Below are 20059 nucleotides of genomic sequence, written 5' to 3'. Positions count from 1 at the left end.
GCGCAGTCTGTGCTCCTCACTCCACTCGGGGCAGCCTGTGCTCCTCACTTCTCTCGGTGCAGGCTGTGCCCATCACTCCTCTCGGTGCAGGCTGTTACCCTTATTCCTCTTGGCGCAGGCTGTTACCCTCACTCCTCTTGGCGCAGGCTGTTACCCTCACTCCTCTTGGTGCAGGCTGTGGCCATTATTCCTCTAGGCACAGGCAGTGCTCCTCACTCCTCCTGGCACAGGTTGTGCTCCTCACTTCTCCCGGTGCAGGCTGGTCCTCTCACTCATTGCCCCTTAGGTTATCTCGGAGCAGGTCGTGCCCATCCCTCCTCCCAGTGCGGGCTGTTACCTTCTCTCCTCTCGGAGCAGCTGTGCCCCTCACTCCTCACAGAGGTTTATGGAAAACCAGGGCCTTACTATTTTAAGAGTCTGGAAATAGGATTATCCACAGTCACAGTCTCTGAAGTGTAAATGTTTGATTTATGGCTGAGCAGCTTGAAGTACATCCTAAAAGAGCTTGACATCTAGGGCAAAATCTGAGAAGTTTATCTGCACCTTTGGGCAAGGTCTGGACATTGCATTACAAATCTAAGGCGATAGGTAGATATGAGATGGATGGATGGATCAATAGATAGATAGATATGAGATCACTCATATATGAATCCATAGAAGAGGCAGCACTCCCAAAGTAAAGTGGAAAAATGGTGAAACTTTATTCAATACGGTGACGTGACATTTTGGTATTACATGCTTGAAGAAGGGGTAATAATACTGTGACAACACATGCTGCGGTTATAGATCTACAAGAGGTTGTGTGTAGAGCACAAAGTATAATCAGCCGCTGAGAGCTGTAGAGGATGTTTTATATGTAAGTACCTTACCATATTAAAAAAAGAGTAGAGAACACAGTCCACCCTATGAACCCGCTTATCTGGGACCAGTGGAGCAATATAAGAGACTGATTTTAATGCAGGCTCTGGAAACGGACTGGTGACACAAACAGAAACAGTTGTCCCTGAGACTGAACCCTCTTCCCAGCTGTGCCTGACTACTTGCCTCACTTACCCTAGGTGGTAAGGAATAACTTATTGATGTTGCCTTCCTGCCCAAAAATGCAAAACCCATAGACAAAAACAAGACAGTCTAAACAGGGAAGAATAGTCTCTAGAGCCGGGTCACAACAAAGGCAAAAGCAGTACAAAATCGCAAAGCAGAATAATAGTCTGAATAAAGACAGAGGGTCAGAATCCAGAGTTCAGAAAAAAACAGGATAGCAGGAGCTTACAACAAACTGGATCTACAATATGGATGAGAAGGACAGAGAGGTACCCAGATGACTATCCTCTCCAGAATTTAGATACAAACTGCACCAAGTGACACATTTTACAAAATCTATCACACACCACCCAAACAACAGATTTACTCTGGGAAACAGGCAAATCAGTGATAAAATCCATAAATATGTGATTCCAAGGCTTTTTAGTCCTGGGACACACTTCGATGGGGCTCATTTACTAAGGGTCCGAACGCTGCACTTTCATCAGGTTTCCCAAATATTTCAGTTTTGCGCCGAATTGGCGCAGGTTTATGGCGCACGCGATCGGATTGTGGCGCATCGGCGTTGGCTTGCACGCAACAAAAATCGGGGGGCAAGGCCGTCGGACCACCCGAAAGATTCGGAAAAACCGTGGAATTTAAAAAACAAATTGTGTTGCAAGATCAAGCACTTACATGCACCGGGAAGAAGCAGGTGAACTCCGGCGGACCTTGGGGCAGCAGCAACACCTGCAGGAACTCGGGCGTACGATCTTAGTGAATCCCAGCAGACCCCAATCCTCGTCGGACAATGCACCACGGGATCGCGACGGGACCTGGTAAGTAAATGTGCCCCACAGTCTTGGACATCCCAAGACCATAATGGTCAGTAATGACCTGGCCAATAGATATTTGGTACCAGCTTTTTTCAGAAGTCACCTCTGAAGTATTGCTGTTAATAAAACCCGTAGGAGAGGGCATCAGCCTTGACATCTTTAGTACTAGGAAGATATATATATGAATAGAATAATGTCCAGGGAGCATATTTTGGGCAAGGTTATCTAGAACTATCCAGACACAATACATTTTTATAATTAGTAATCATCGTGACTCTGTGTTTGGCCCCCTCGTGGAAGTGTCTCCATTCCTTGAACGCCCATTTGATAGCTAACAGCTCACAATTACCCACATTGTAGTTGCATTCAAAGGGGAGAATGTAACCCAAGAAATTGATCTTTTGACCTCCAAACACTTGGGCAGTTTGGCAAATAGTAAATTTTGACGTATTCTTAGAAGTATGTTCTTGACATGTTCAATATGAGTGGCCAATCTGGAGAAAGTATAAAGATGTCATCCAAGTAAACCACAACATTACCCAAACCAAATGGCATCACTGGGTATTCAAAGTGTCCTTCTGGGGTATTGAACGACGGCTCTTACCCTTCCCTTATTCCGAACACATTGTAGGCCCCATGGAGATCAATTTTAGAACCAACAGGCCCCTGTTTAAATAAAACAGTCTGACCGGAGCTCCTTGTGTGTCCTTTTATATATCCTTTGATAGATCGACGATTTCACTCTTTTCCCAACTATGTTCCAAATACTTCAGTACGCTTCCACACAAACGGTATCTGGATGGGAATAGATCGCTATTCAGACAGTTTTAAGCTGCGTTTTCTTGCATCCTGTAGCCAAATAGTGTACAGCTACTATAGAAGAGATTAAGCAGCAGATAGGGGAGTATGTTCAAATATATGGAATTTATTTTCTTAAAACATACTCACAAAATAGAATAAAATCATGCGCATATAAAATCCACCATGTGGACATTTACACAAATCTGGAATCAAGGGGAGAGGATACTGCTTTCATTTTTTACCTTAAGGTTGTTTAGCTCACGGTAATCTATACCTGGTCTGGGCCCACCATCCCCCACATCGAAAAAACCCGCCTCCATAGGAGTGTTATGGTGGCAGATGTTTTCTTGAGAAAGATGTCCCAGATGAATTCTTACATAGCCTCACATTCTGGGGGAGATCATTTGAGTATCTTCCCCTACTTAGACCCCTGGGAGAAGATCAGTCCATCTTTCCTTAGACCTATGGGGGGGGGGGACTTTTATCAAATGTTTATCAAAAATGTCAGCAAAATCTGAAATGTACTGAGGCAAGTTATTCTGCTCTAGAACTCTGACATAAGCAATGAAGTACAATGAGATGAACACTTTGGGCCTCATTACACTAAGTCCCCAGTAATCCAATCAAAGTCAGGGTTATGTAATGGTATCCATGGAAAACCCAAAATAACATCAGAGGACAAAATATTCAGGACAAAAAATTCTACCAGCTCAGTGTGGATTGAGTCGACCTGCATGGATAAAGGAGGAGTCGTGGAAAAAATTATACTCCCTCCTTAATCGGGCAGAACCTTCTCCAGGAATTGGGGATCAGGTCTGACCAGTTCCAGGCCTAGTGGCAAGATGAAGGTAAAGTTTATAATTATAACTAATTACAGACCCGGTCACCCGGAATCCGTCAGGGTCTGTCCGGACACAGACTTACCACCAACACTTAACGTAACAGGCAACAGCATCTTGGAAACTGATTTGGAGTGACTCTTCCAACTACCTCTCAGGCACTGAAGTTTTTGAGCAATGACTTGGGTCTGGTGGGGCAATCACGCAGGAAGTGTCCGGATTGACCACAGTAGAGACATAGAGAATTTTTCATAGGATGTTCTCACCTGGCTTTAGTGTCCATACAACCTAGCATCTTGCTCATAAACAGCAGGAGGAAATATTTCTTAGGATGGACGATTAGGGTCTGTCCTAGCCTTGCGCCTATCTCTGAGCCTGTGGTCCAAATGGACTGCCAGGGCCATAATTTGCTCTAAGTAACTAGGATCATGGTGACCAACCCAGGCACCTTTAACAGAATCGGAGAGCCCTTATTTAAAAATGTCCTTCAAGGAGGATTCACACCAGTTCAGAGTCACGTGGCGGTTGTGGAACTCAATGCCATACTCCTCATGATTGAAAAAAATCGATCCAGCGATTCCTCTGCTCCAGGAGTAACCAGGACGACTCCTACCATCTGGATTTGAGAGGTTCAGGTTAAGATTAAGGTTCACCCGGAAATATAGTAGGCAAGACTCTCAAAAGTTTACAATTTTTTCACGGTTGATCCAGAACCAACATCTGTTGCTGAGGCGCAAGAGATGCAGAAGCAGCTTGGGCCTCATGTTGCAAAATAGCATGGACCTAAGTAGACAACTCAGAAGCCAGGCCACTTTGGTTCACAAGATATACAATGGTAGTCTTGGACTGGACCAGAAGGAGATCTTGTAGCAAATTTTATGGCTTGCTAAACCCTCTTCCCAGCTGTGTACCAGGCGGTAAGGGACAACTAGCAGAATTTCCCTTCCAGCACCAAGGTGCAAAACACAGAGACATAGACAAAACAGTATAAACAAAGGAGAATAGTGACCGGAACTGGGTAACAACAAACAGGGAAAACGCAGTACAAAATCACAAGGCAGAAGAATAGTCTGCATATAGACAGAAAGTCAGAACACAGAGTACTAAAAATAGGATACCAGGAGCTTACTAAAAACAGATTCTATAGCAGGGACAGAGCACTGACCAAGAAGAGCTTATAATGAACTCATATTCTCCGTCCCCGTCACTACGGGTTATCTACTAAAGAACCAGAGCATGGCTGCAGGAAACTGATGGGTGTGGTGTGAAATCAGCGCCACGTAGAGGGGCAAGGGTGTGCCCGTGATCCGTGACACCAGTGTTCACACTAGCAATCCTGAGCCGTACTTTACAAATATTGGCTGACGCAGATGTACAGCGACGCAGACAGATCAAGAGCCTAAACCATATGGTACCAAAAGTCTTTCCTACCGAAGGCAATTGAACTATATAACAAAGAACAAATCTGAGAATGTAACCAACAAATCAAGAAGTACTTTGCAGAAATGTAATTCCATGTGACGGAGCGCTCCCTATTGTGTCTGGTCTGTAAATACCATGGAACATAGATATATGATAGATACATATGAGATTGATACTTGTACAACCTGATCAACCCCTTGCCTAATGATCTATAGCAAAAATGGTCAGACCTCATGTGCTACAGCAAACAAAAACTTGAGGGCTTGCTTTTTGTGAAATGAAGTCTACTTTTTGGTGGTGTCGATTTAGGAAGTCTATAATTTCTTGATTGAATTTTATGACCTCTTTCTGGAGAGGATGAAAATAAACCCCACTATTTAGAATATTATAGCCCCTACAAGTCTGGAATCACTTCCTACATCTGGCCCTAGAATCAACTTCTTGGGAAATGGAGGCTGTGTCCCTTCTGCTGCTTTCAACCTATGGTTTTAGGACCTTCGAAGGTCCTGAATTGGCTCTTTTGTACATGTGTATTGAGTGCAGAAACAGATGTATGAGGATTTCATGGATGAAGGTCCTCTTCAATTTGGTGGGGGGGTTTTGGTGGCCATGGACCCCAGGGCCAAATTAAGGGTGGTTGGGGCCCCTGGGCGCAAACTGGTGGGGGCCCTTCAAACTGGTGGGGGCCCTTCTAACTGGTGGGGGCCCTTCTGAGTCGTTGACTGTCGGAAACTGGTGGGGGCCCTTAAAAAGTGAAAGTGGTGGGGGCCCCGGGGCTCGAGCCCCAGGAGCCCCTCCTTTAATCCGGCCCTGATGGACCCTCTAGCAGGCTTGGGTGGGTCCCCTGCTACTGCCCAAACTGCCTGTATTATAATCCACTACGGTTTCAGACGATTCCTATTTTACATGTTTTGTTTTGCTTGTGTTATACAATGATAACAAGATCTTTTATTTTGCATCACCATGTTCTTAAAGTCGGGACATTTTTATTTTTGCACCCACGGAGCTAGATGAGAGCTCCTTTTTTGTGTGATGTGTTGTAATTTTTGGGGGTTACATGCAACTTTTTGACCACATTTTATGACTTACTGTGGCCTCTGCGGCTCCCCCTCCCCATGACATAGTCCACCTTCATAGGGTGCATGTCCAGACTATTTCTGTATTTTATTTTCAATCAATGCTTTCCACAAAAGGTAACTTTTTTATTTTTCATATATTTGTATGGGGTCTTGTTTTTTTTTGGATACATTTTAGTTTGTAAGGGCACAATTTTGCACTTAGAGAAGCTACATCCATGTCTCACAGTTCTGCTGCTACTAACAACATACACAACAGTACGATTACACATCTCTACAGGGACAATACATAACAGCGACAGCAGTCTACATGGTCGCACTTGCTGATGGTTTCCCTTTAAAAAACATCCTCCATTTATCTAAGTTTTCTGTGAATTTTTACGGTGGTGACCCAGAGTTTCAAGGCATTAGGGAAGAAATAGGTAAATTCTGTGACTAAGTAATTCCATCCTGTGTACAATATACGAATCCTTACTAATCCTGACCTACTAAACAAAATCCTACAAGAATGCCAGGAATGGGGAGACAAGAGGAAGGGGCAGGGACTGGAACATGCTCCGGTCCTATACAGACTATTATACAAGCATCATACATAAGCACATGGCAGCAGTCATGGGGGGCAAAGGATAATCACAGGGACATAAGAAACTATTCATAGAAATGGGAAAAAGTAGTGAGAGGGAGGATGTGACAATCAGCCATTGTGTGATTCCTAGTTATGTACCTCCTCTCCTTCTTACTTAAAATAATAAGAATTCTTTATTTATATAGTGCACACAGATTACGCAGCGCTGCACAAGCATGTCAAATTGGTCCCTGTCCCCATGGGGATCACAATCTAATCAACCTACCAGTATGTTTTGGAGTGTGGGAGGAAACCGGAGGACCCAGAGGAAACCCACGCAAACACGGAGAGAACATACAAACTCTTTGCAGATGTTGACCTGAGTGGGATTTGAACCCAGGACCCCAGTGCTGCAAGGCAGAAGTGCTACTCACTCAGCCACCGTGCCGCCCTATGCTTATACAGTATAATAGTGAGTGCAGCTCTGGAGTATAATACAGGATGTAACTCAGGATCAGTACAGGATAAGAAATGTCATGTATGTACACAGTGACTGCACCTGCAGCAGAATAGTGAGTGCAGCTCTGGGGTATAATACACGATGTAACTCAGGATCAGTACAGGATAAGTAATGTCATGTATGTACACAGTGACTGCACCAGCAGCAGAATAGTGAGTGCAGCTCTGGAGTATAATACAGGATGTAACTCAGGATCAGTACAGGATAAGTAATGTCATGTATGTACACAGTGACTGCACCAGCAGCAGAATAGTGAGTGCTGCTCTGGAGTATAATACAGGATGTAACTCAGGATCAGTGCAGGATAAGTAATGTCATGTATGTACACAGTGACTGCACCAGAAGCAGAATAGTGAGTGCAGCTCTGGGGTATAATACAGGATGTAACTCAGGATCAGTACAGGATAAGTAATGTCATGTAAATACACAGTGACTGCACCAGCAGCAAAATAGTGAGTGCAGCTCTGGAGTATAACACAGGATGTAACTCAGGATCAGTACAGGATAAGTAATGTCATGTATGTACACAGTGACTGCACCAGCAGCAGAATAGTGAGTACAGCCCTTGAGTATAATACAGGATGTAACTCAGGATCAGTACAGGATAAGTAATGTCATGTATGTACACAGTAACTGCACCAGCAGCAGGATAGTGAGTGCAGCTCTGGGGTATAATAAAGGATGTAACTCAGGATCAGTACAGGATAAGTAATGTCATGTATGTACACAGTGACTGTACCAGCAGCAGAATAGTGAGTGCAGCTCTGGGGTATAATACAGGATGTAACTCAGGATCAGTACAGGATAAGTAATGTCATGTATATACACAGTGACTGCACCAGCAGCAGAATAGTGAGTGCAGCTCTGGAGTATAACACAGGATGTAACTCAGGATCAGTACAGGATAAGTAATGTCATGTATGTACACAGTGACTGCACCAGCAGCAGAATAGTGAGTGCAGCTCTGGAGTATAATACAGGATGTAACTCAGGATCAGTACAGGATAAGTAATGTCATGTATGTACACAGTGACTGCACCAGCAGCAGAATAGTGAGTGCAGCTCTGGGGTATAATAAAGGATGTAACTCAGGATCAGTACAGGATAAGTAATGTCATGTATGTACACAGTGACTGCACCAGCAGCAGAATAGTGAGTGCAGCTCTGGGGTATAATACAGGATGTAACTCAGGATCAGTACAGGATAAGTAATGTCATGTATGTACACAGTGACTGCACCAGCAGCAGAATAGTGAGTGAAGCTCTGGAGTATAATACAGGATGTAACTCAGGATCAGTACAGGATAAGTAATGTCATGTATGTACACAGTGACTGCACCAGCAGCAGAATAGTGAGTGCAGCTCTGGAGTATAATACAGGATGTAACTCAGGATCAGTACAGGATAAGTAATGTCATGTATGTACACAGTGACTGCACCAGCAGCAGAAGAGTGAGTGCAGCTCTGGGGTATAATACAGGATGTAACTCAGGATCAGTACAGGATAAGTAATGTCATGTATGTACAAAGTGACTGCACCATTAGCAGAATAGTGAGTGCAGCTCTGGGGTATAATACAGGATGTAACTCAGGATCAGTACAGGATAAGTAATGTCATGTATGTACACAGTGACTGCACCAGCAGCAGAATAGTGAGTGCAGCTCTGGGGTATAATACAGGATGTAACTCAGGATCAGTACAGGATAAGTAATGTCATGTATGTACACAGTGACTGCACCAGCAGCAGAATAGTGAGTGCAGCTCTGGAGTATAATACAGGATGTAACTCAGGATCAGTACAGGATAAGTAATGTCATGTATGTACACAGTGACTGCACCAGCAGCAGAATAGTGAGTGCAGCTCTGGAGTATAATACAGGATGTAACTCAGGATCAGTACAGGATAAGTAATGTCATGTATGTACACAGTGACTGCACCAGCAGCAGAATAGTGAGTGCAGCTCTGGGGTATAATACAGGATGTAACTCAGGATCAGTACAGGATAAGTAATGTCATGTATGTACACAGTGACTGCACCATTAGCAGAATAGTGAGTGCAGCTCTGGGGTATAATACAGGATGTAACTCAGGATCAGTACAGGATAAGTAATGTCATGTATGTACACAGTGACTGCACCAGCAGCAGAATAGTGAGTGCAGCTCTGGGGTATAATACAGGATGTAACTCAGGATCAGTACAGGATAAGTAATGTCATGTATGTACACAGTGACTGCACCAGCAGCAGAATAGTGAGTGCAGCTCTGGGGTATAATACAGGATGTAACTCAGGATCAGTACAGGATAAGTAATGTCATGTATGTACACAGTGACTGCACCAGCAGCAGAATAGTGAGTGCAGCTCTGGGGTATAATACAGGATAAGTAATGTCATGTATGTACACAGTGACTGCACCAGCAGCAGAATAGTGAGTGCAGCTCTGCAGCGTTGTTGGTACTGATCAGGGATATGTCATAAATATAATTTTTATCTCTCTGCAGGTCCTGTCCAATATCGCCATCTACCTGTGTACAATCACTGTTGGAATCATGTCATACTATATGGCGGACCGTAAACATCGGAAAGCCTTTCTGGAAGCCCGTCAGTCTCTGGAGGTCAAACTCAATCTGGAAGAACAAAGTCAACAACAGGTAAGTGATGGTACAGTCATCTATAGATCTCAGTATCTGGGAATATGGAACGTCACATGTTACATTGTAAAGAGAGATCATTCCTTCTCTACCTGTTGTCTTTGGACAGACAGTTATCTGAACTATAATGTGCGGAGGTGGAGTCACCCTCTAAGTGTCTGAGTCAACAAGTGAAATCGATAAGTGGAGCAGTCGTCTTCTGTCCTCACCCCTCTCCCGGTCCATGGATTATTCCAGACATAACCTTTGCTTGGGGCCGGGGTGGGGGGAGCAGAGCTCAGAGACAGGGTCCTCCATGCAGAATATTTCACATATTTCAGAAATAGAATAAAATTATCTCCAGTGTTTTCCGTTCTTGTTCTTTTCCTTTTATGACCGTCTAATGTTTGACAAACTCAGCCGAGGAGCGCGTGTTTTATATTAGAGCGAGAGAAGAGTTACACACTATATAAGACCGCACGAGCCTGAGCTAAGAGGCGCTGCACACAGAGCACTGTATATCATCATGCAGAGAGGCAGCAATATTCCTGTACATAGGGGGCAGTATTATAGTAGTTATATTCCTGTACATAGGGGGCAGTATTATAGTAGTTATATTCTTGTACATAGGGGGCAGTATTATAGTAGTTATATTCTTGTACATAGGGGGCAGTATTATAGTAGTTATATTCTTGTACATAGGGGGCAGTATTATAGTAGTTATATTCCTGTACATAGGGGGCAGTATTATAGTAGTTATATTCCTGTACATAGGGGGCAGCATTATAGTAGTTATATTCTTGTACATAGGGGGCAGTATTATAGTAGGTATATTCTTGTACATAGGGGGCAGTATTATAGTAGTTATATTCCTGTACATAGGGGGCAGCATTATAGTAGTTATATTCCTGTACATAGGGGGCAGTATTATAGTAGTTATATTCTTGTACATAGGAGGCAGTATTATAGTAGTTATATTCTTGTACATAGGGGGCAGTATTATAGTAGTTATATTCTTGTACATAGGGAGCAGTATTATAGTAGTTATATTCCTGTACATAGGGGGCAGTATTATAGTAGTTATATTCTTGTACATAGGGGGCAGTATTATAGTAGTTATATTCCTGTACATAGGGGGCAGTATTATAGTAGTTATATTCCTGTACATAGGGGGCAGTATTATAGTAGTTATATTCTTGTACATAGGGGGCAGTATTATAGTAGTTATATTCCGGTACATAGGGGCAGTATTATAGTAGTTATATTCTTGTACATAGGGGGCAGTATTATAGTAGTTATATTCTTGTACATAGGAGGCAGTATTATAGTAGTTATATTCTTGTACATAGGGGGCAGTATTATAGTAGTTATATTCTTGTACATAGGGAGCAGTATTATAGTAGTTATATTCCTGTACATAGGGGGCAGTATTATAGTAGTTATATTCTTGTACATAGGGGGCAGTATTATAGTAGTTATATTCCTGTACATAGGGGGCAGTATTATAGTAGTTATATTCCTGTACATAGGGGGCAGTATTATAGTAGTTATATTCTTGTACATAGGGGGCAGTATTATAGTAGTTATATTCCGGTACATAGGGGCAGTATTATAGTAGTTATATTCTTGTACATAGGGGGCAGTATTATAGTAGTTATATTCTTGTACATAGGAGGCAGTATTATAGTAGTTATATTCTTGTACATAGGGGGCAGTATTATAGTAGTTATATTCTTGTACATAGGGAGCAGTATTATAGTAGTTATATTCCTGTACATAGGGGGCAGTATTATAGTAGTTATATTCTTGTACATAGGGGGCAGTATTATAGTAGTTATATCCCTGTACATAGGGGACAGTATTATAGTAGTTATATTCCTGTACATAGGGGGCAGTATTATAGTAGTTATATTCTTGTACATAGGGGGCAGTATTATAGTAGTTATATTCCTGTACATAGGGGCAGTATTATAGTAGTTATATTCCTGTACATAGGTGGCAGTATTATAGCAGTTATATTCTTGTACACAGGGGGCAGTATTATAGTAGTTATATTCCTGTACATAGGGGGCAGTGTTATAGTAGTTATATTCCTGTACATAGGGGGCAGTATTATAGTAGTTATATTCCTGTACTTAGGGGGCAGTATTATAGTAGTTATATTCTTGTACATAGGGGGCAGTATTATAGTAGTTATATTCTTGTACATAGGGGGCAGTAATATAGTAGTTATATCCCTGTAAATAGGGGGCAGTATTATAGTAGTTATATTCCTGTACTTAGGGGGCAGTATTATAGTAGGTATATTCTTGTACATAGGGGGGCAGTATTATAGTAGTTATATTCTTGTACATAGGGGGCAGTATTATAGTAGTTATATTCTTGTACCTAGGGGCAGTATTATAGTAGTTATATTCTTGTACATAGGGGGCAGTATTATAGTAGTTATATTTCTGTACATAAGGGGCAGTATTATAGTAGTTATATTCTTGTACATAGGGGGCAGTATTATAGTAGTTATATTCCTGTACATAGGGGCAGTATTATAGTAGTTATATTCTTGTACATAGGGGGCAGTATTATAGTAGGTATATTTCTGTACATAAGGGGCAGTATTATAGTAGTTATATTCTTGTACATAGGGGACAGTATTATAGTAGTTATATTCCTGTACATAGGGGCAGTATTATAGTAGTTATATTCTTGTACATAGGGAGCAGTATTATAGTAGTTATATTCCTGTACATAGGGGGCAGTATTATAGTAGTTATATTCTTGTACATAGGGGGCAGTATTATAGTAGTTATATTCCTGTACATAGGGGGCAGTATTATAGTAGTTATATTCCTGTACATAGAGGGCAGTATTATAGTAGTTATAGTCTTGTACATAGAGGGCAGTATTATAGTAGTTATATTCCTGTACATAGGGGGCAGTATTATAGTAGTTATATTCCTGTACATAGGGGGCAGTATTATAGTAGTTATATTCCTGTACATAGAGGGCAGTATTATAGTAGTTATAGTCTTGTACATAGAGGGCAGTATTATAGTAGTTATATTCCTGTACATAGGGGGCAGTATTATAGTAGTTATATTCCTGTACATAGGGGGCAGTATTATAGTAGTTATATTCCTGTACATAGAGGGCAGTATTATAGTAGTTATAGTCTTGTACATAGAGGGCAGTATTATAGTAGTTATAGTCTTGTACATAGGGGGCAGTATTATAGTAGTTATATTCCTGTACATAGAGGGCAGTATTATAGTAGTTATAGTCTTGTACATAGAGGGCACTGTTGTAAGAGTTTTCTTCTAAGTATGAGCAGTATTATAGGTAGTACTTGGACTGGGTATTAAAGATGTCCCTCTTATCTTATCTGAACAGTGTCTGAATGAAAGGCTGGAACACACAGCTGCTGCTCTCAGGATTGTGAGCTTTTATATAAACTTTATGGCAGGGCCCGGGCTGAATGTATACTGCAGAGCCTGTACTGTATATGTTATGACTGCAGTGAGGAATTCATCTGCAGTTTACATTTCTCCACCGGTAATACACAACGTCACAAACCTCCATACACACAATAAGACTTGTACGGTTATATACACTTTATTCATGTACACAGGACCAGTTTGTCCTTTAGAGTAAATTTTCTAGAAACTGCTCTGGATTCAATACACACATAATCATAAATAATAATAAATCTTTATTTATATAGTGCCATCATATTCCGCAGGGTTGTACAGATTATGGGGAACATGTACACATAAAAGACATAACAGAGTGATAGTAGTCAAATGAAACAATAGGAGGGAGCGCCCTGCTCCCAAGAGCTTACAGTCTATGAGGAGGAGGGGACACATTGTACAGGGAGGGGGAGGAGACAAGCTGTGACATCATCTATTGTCAGCAGTGATGTAATGATGGGTCAGTGTTATCTATATAGAGGTCATTGTACAGGGAGGGGGAGGAGATAAGCTGTGACATCATCTATTGTCAGTAGTGATGTAATGATGGGTCAGTGTTATCTATATAGAGGTCATTGTACAGTGAGGGGGAGGAGATAAGATGTGACATCATCTATAGTCAGTAGTGATGTAATGATGGGTCAGTGTTATCTATATAGAGGTCATTGTACAGGGAGGGGAGGAGATAAGCTGTGACATCATCTATTGTCAGTAGTGATGTAATGATGGGTCAGTGTTATCTATATAGAGGTCATTGTACAGGGAGGGGAGGAGATAAGCTGTGACATCATCTATTGTCTGTAGTGATGTAATGATGGGTCAGTGTTATCTATATAGAGGTCATTGTACAGGGAGGGGGAGGAGATAAGCTGTGACATCATCTATTGTCAGTAGTGATGTAATGATGGGTCAGTGTTATCTATATAGAGGGCATTGTACAGGGAGGGGAGGAGATAAGCTGTGACATCATCTATTGTCAGTAGTGATGTAATGATGGGTCAGTGTTATCTATCTAGAGGTCATTGTACAGGGAAGGGGAGGAGATAAGCTGTGACATCATCTATTGTCAGTAGTGATGTAATGATGGGTCAGTGTTATCTATATAGAGGTCATTGTACAGGGAGGGGGAGGAGATAAGCTGTGACATCATCTATTGTCAGTAGTGATGTAATGATGGGTCAGTGTTATCTATATAGAGGTCATTGTACAGGGAGGGGAGGAGATAAGCTGTGACATCATCTATTGTCAGTAGTGATGTAATGATGGGTCAGTGTTATCTATATAGAGGTCATTGTACAGGGAGGGGGAGGAGATAAGCTGTGACATCATCTATTGTCAGTAGTGATGTAATGAGGGGTCAGTGTTATCTACATAGAGGTCATTGTACAGGGAGGAGGAGGAGATAAGCTGTGACATCATCTATTGTCAGTAGTGATGTAATGATGGGTCAGTGTTATCTATATAGAGGTCATTGTATAGGGAGGGGGAGGAGATAAGCTGTGACTTCATCTATTGTCAGTAGTGATGTAATGATGGGTCAGTGTTATCTATATAGAGGTCATTGTACAGTGAGGGGGAGGAGATAAGATGTGACATCATCTATAGTCAGTAGTGATGTAATGATGGGTCAGTGTTATCTATATAGAGGTCATTGTACAGGGAGGGGAGGAGATAAGCTGTGACATCATCTATTGTCAGTAGTGATGTAATGATGGGTCAGTGTTATCTATATAGAGGTCATTGTACAGGGAGGGGAGGAGATAAGCTGTGACATCATCTATTGTCTGTAGTGATGTAATGAGGGGTCAGTGTTATCTATATAGAGGTCATTGTACAGGGAGGGGAGGAGATAAGCTGTGACATCATCTATTGTCAGTAGTGATGTAATGATGGGTCAGTGTTATCTATATAGAGGGCATTGTACAGGGAGGGGAGGAGATAAGCTGTGACATCATCTATTGTCAGTAGTGATGTAATGATGGGTCAGTGTTATCTATCTAGAGGTCATTGTACAGGGAAGGGGAGGAGATAAGCTGTGACATCATCTATTATCAGTAGTGATGTAATGATGGGTCAGTGTTATCTATCTAGAGGTCATTGTACAGGGAGGGGGAGGAGATAAGCTGTGACATCATCTGTTGTCAGTAGTGATGTAATGATGGGTCAGTGTTATCTATATAGAGGTCATTGTACAGGGAGGGGAGGAGATAAGCTGTGACATCATCTATTGTCAGTAGTGATGTAATGATGGGTCAGTGTTATCTATATAGAGGTCATTGTACAGGGAGGGGGAGGAGATAAGCTGTGACATCATCTATTGTCAGTAGTGATGTAATGATGGGTCAGTGTTATCTACATAGAGGTCATTGTACAGGGAGGAGGAGGAGATAAGCTGTGACATCATCTATTGTCAGTAGTGATGTAATGATGGGTCAGTGTTATCTATATAGAGGTCATTGTACAGGGAGGGGGAGGAGATAAGCTGTGACATCATCTATTGTCAGTAGTGATGTAATGATGGGTCAGTGTTATCTATATAGAGGTCATTGTACAGGGAGGGGAGGAGATAAGCTGTGACATCATCTATTGTCAGTAGTGATGTAATGATGGGTCAGTGTTATCTATATAGAGGTCATTGTACAGGGAGGGGGAGGAGATAAGCTGTGACATCATCTATTGTCAGTAGTGATGTAATGAGGGGTCAGTGTTATCTACATAGAGGTCATTGTACAGGGAGGAGGAGGAGATAAGCTGTGACATCATCTATTGTCAGTAGTGATGTAATGATGGGTCAGTGTTATCTATATAGAGGTCATTGTATAGGGAGGGGGAGGAGATAAGCTGTGACATCATCTATTGTCAGTAGTGATGTAATGATGGGTCAGTGTTATCTATATAGAGGTCATTGTATAGGGAGGGGGAGGAGATAAGCTGTGACATCATCTATTGTCAGTAGTGATGTAATGATGGGTCAGTGTTATCTATATAGAGGTCATTGTATAGGGAGGGGGAGGAGATAAGCTGTGACATCATCTATTGTCAGTAGTGATGTAATGATGGGTCAGTGTTATCTATATAGAGGTCATTGTACAGGGAGGAGATAAGCTGTGACATCATCTATTGTCAGTAGTGATGTAATGATGGGTCAGTGTTATCTATATAGAGGTCATTGTACAGGGAGGGGGAGGAGATAAGCTATGACATCATCTATTGCCAGTAGTGATGTAATGATGGGTCAGTGTTATCTATATAGAGGTCATTGTACAGGGAGGGGGAGGAGATAAGCTGTGACATCATCTATTGTCAGTAGTGATGTAATGATGGGTCAGTGTTATCTATATAGAGGTCATTGTACAGGGAGGGGGAGCAGATAAGCTGTGACATCATCTGTTGTCAGTAGTGATGTAATGATGGGTCAGTGTTATCTATATAGAGGTCATTGTACAGGGAGGGGAGGAGATAAGCTGTGACATCATCTATTGTCAGTAGTGATGTAATGATGGGTCAGTGTTATCTATATAGAGGTCATTGTACAGGGAGGAGGAGGAGATAAGCTGTGACATCATCTATTGTCAGTAGTGATGTAATGATGGGTCAGTGTTATCTATATAGAGGTCACTGTACAGGGAGGGGGAGGAGATAAGCTGTGACATCATCTATTGTCAGTAGTGATGTAATGATGGTCAGTGTTATCTATATAGAGGTCATTGTACAAGGAGGGGAGGAGATAAGCTGTGACATCATCTATTGTCAGTAGTGATGTAATGATGTAATGATGGGTCAGTGTTATCTATATAGAGGTCATTGTACAGGGAGGGGGAGCAGATAAGCTGTGACATCATCTGTTGTCAGTAGTGATGTAATGATGGGTCAGTGTTATCTATATAGAGGTCATTGTACAGGGAGGGGGAGGAGATAAGCTGTGACATCATCTATTGTCAGTAGTGATGTAATGATGGGTTAGTGTTATCTATATAGAGGTCATTGTACAGGGAGGGGGAGGAGATAAGCTGTGACATCATCTGTTGTCAGTAGTGATGTAATGATGGGTCAGTGTTATCTATATAGAGGTCATTGTACAGGGAGGAGGAGGAGATAAGCTGTGACATCATCTATTGTCAGTAGTGATGTAATGATGGGTCAGTGTTATCTATATAGAGGTCATTGTACAGGGAGGAGGAGGAGATAAGCTGTGACATCATCTATTGTCAGTAGTGATGTAATGATGGGTCAGTGTTATCTATATGGAGGTCATTGTACAGGGAGGGGGAGGAGATAAGCTGTGACATCATCTTTTGTCAGTAGTGATGTAATGATGGTCAGTGTTATCTATATAGAGGTCATTGTACAGGGATGGGGGAGGAGATAAGCTGTGACATCATCTATTGTCAGTAGTGATGTAATGATGGGTCAGTGTTATCTATATAGAGGTCATTGTACATAGGGGGGAGGAGATAAGCTGTGACATCTCTATTGTCAGTAGTGATGTAATGATGGGTCAGTGTTATCAATATAGAGGTCATTGTACAGGGAGGGGGAGGAGATAAGCTGTGACATCATCTATTGTCAGTAGTGATGTAATGATGGGTCAGTGTTATCTATATAGAGGTCATTGTACAGGGAGGGGAGGAGATAAGCTGTGACATCATCTATTGTCAGTAGTGATGTAATGATGGGTCAGTGTTATCTATATAGAGGTCATTGTACAGGGAGGGGAGGAGATAAGCTGTGACATCATCTATTGTCAGTAGTGATGTAATGATGGGTCAGTGTTATCTATATAGAGGTCATTGTACAGGGAGGGGGAGGAGATAAGCTGTGACATCATCTATTGTCAGTAGTGATGCAATGATGGGTCAGTGTTATCTATATAGAGGTCATTGTACAGAGAGGAGGAGGAGATAAGCTGTGACATCATCTATTGTCAGTAGTGATGTAATGATGGGTCAGTGTTATCTATATAGAGGTCATTGTACAGGGAGGGGAGGAGATAAGCTGTGACATCATCTATTGTCAGTAGTGATGTAATGATATTGTTATCTGTAGAGGAGCTGGTCTATTATTAAGCCTAGAGATCAGTGTGAGAATTGCAGGATATAGCACTTTATTTTAGATAAAGGGGTTTTCCCAGGAAAGGAAGTTCTCACATTTCAATCCCCTAGTGATGTTAACACAATAAAGATAATTTGAACCCTTTAATTTACAATGTTACTCAGTGTAATTGCTGGTGTAGCTCCCTTAGCTGTTCAGTACATAATCCCAGGGTGTGGGCGGGGCCTCTCTAGCAGACACATTACTGTATTATCCATCTAGTTATGTGGGGTGACAATGTGGTCAGTGGCATAACTAGAAGCTGATGGGCCCCAGTGCAAAGTCTGTGCCAGGCCCCCGACTATAATGTATGGTATATAGTACTAGTCTTCTCATATGGGAAAGTGACACCATAAGGGCCCCCTAAACCTCTTAGACCCTGATGCGACCGCAACCTCTGCACCCCCTCAAGTTACGCCCCTGAATGTGGTTACATTACCAGTGTACAGGTGTATATAAACTTTCTTCTGGCCTCTGACATTGTATCTTACACATAGAAAGAGATGAGACAGATCAGAGATGCATGAGATGATTACACAGAGGCTGATAGACCATTACACCGTTACACTGTGAGCTCTGCTACATCTCACAGACATGTGCCATCCTCCCCCTTCCCCAGGATCACTTATCTCCTTGTAGTTTGTAGCTTGGAGCTCCTCTCTGCTCACCATGTTATGACTAGTAATGGGTGGTTCATGAACGACCTGGAACAAAGAGCTGGCTCATTTGCGTGAACTAAACACCGCCCCTAAATGGCTCACCATGCCCCCTTTCACCCGATAAAATCGGGTTAAAAGTGGTGTGGGGAGATTGACTAGCCTGCGGCTCCCTATTATATATTTAACAGGGATCCATTCAGAAGCCAAAAGAGCTGGCACTTATTAGTGAGTGGATCCTAATGAGCCAGATCACAAAGAGCCGTAATTCCCATCACTAGTGCTGACAGGAAGTGATCAGTGAGAGTCTCTGAGCTCCGGGCAGGGGGCATGGCTACAGTCACACAGCAGAGAGACAGAAATCTCATCTGCACACTCTCACACAGAAATCCAAGATGGCCACCTCCCGACCCATAGGGTCGTGTCTATAGGCAACTGAAATTGTGTACAGTAGGACTGATAGAGACAGGTTGGACTTATATCTGTGAAATGCTGCATTTTCGTTAATAACAGTGAATTAGAGAATGTGTTTTGTTATCCTGAGTCCATATAAGAAACTTTTCTTTGTGGCAGGAATACCCCTTTAAATACTGATGGAAAATTTTTTGAAAAATCATCCAAATATGTAGAACCTAGTTTAATAATTGGTCCCTTTGTGTTGGTCCCTCCCCTTATGGCCTGTATGTTGATAGTGTAGGGATAGCTGTGGATGGGTAGCTGGTGGATTTGGGCTTTTGGTCTATTATAGGTAGTGATGTCTGCGGGTCGGAGCGGTGTTTTTGTTCCATGAGTTGCCAGTCTTTCTATGAAGGGGTGGCCCCTCTTTTTTCTGTTGGTTTGGGGTCCCTTCTTGGTATTTTTAGTTGTGTCCCCTCCTTCTAGATGCCTTGTCCCTGATTGACCTGTACACAGTGTGTGGCACCTAGTCCGGGGTCAGGTGACGGTGGCGCGTGCTTTGGTGCCGGCCCATTGTTTGCTGTGTTACTCGTCGGCCGGCTCCCCGCTCCTCTATTTACCAGCCTTTGTCCTTTGCACCTTCAGCTTGTCATCTGTCTGTACAAACACAGGGACATGAGGCGTCCGTCTACAACAAAGGGGCCGCCGCAGCGCAATGTGCTTCCATTACACCAGA

General features: G+C 42.3%; 1 protein-coding gene across 1 annotated transcript in view; it reads left to right on the top strand.

Moving 5' to 3' along the window:
- ADCY3 (adenylate cyclase 3) overlaps nucleotides 1–20059 on the top strand; it is a 158508-nt gene that overhangs the window by 42294 nt on the left and 96155 nt on the right. The window contains exon 2 of the mRNA XM_072143862.1: nucleotides 9585–9734. Coding sequence (XP_071999963.1) covers nucleotides 9585–9734 — 150 coding nt within the window. The remainder of the gene's footprint in view (nucleotides 1–9584; nucleotides 9735–20059) is intronic.

This window comes from Engystomops pustulosus, chromosome 3 (assembly GCF_040894005.1).
Source record: "Engystomops pustulosus chromosome 3, aEngPut4.maternal, whole genome shotgun sequence".
Taxonomy (NCBI): Eukaryota; Metazoa; Chordata; class Amphibia; order Anura; family Leptodactylidae; genus Engystomops; species Engystomops pustulosus.
Note: the sequence above shows the minus strand (reverse complement) of the source record. Positions and strands in the feature narration are given on the sequence as shown.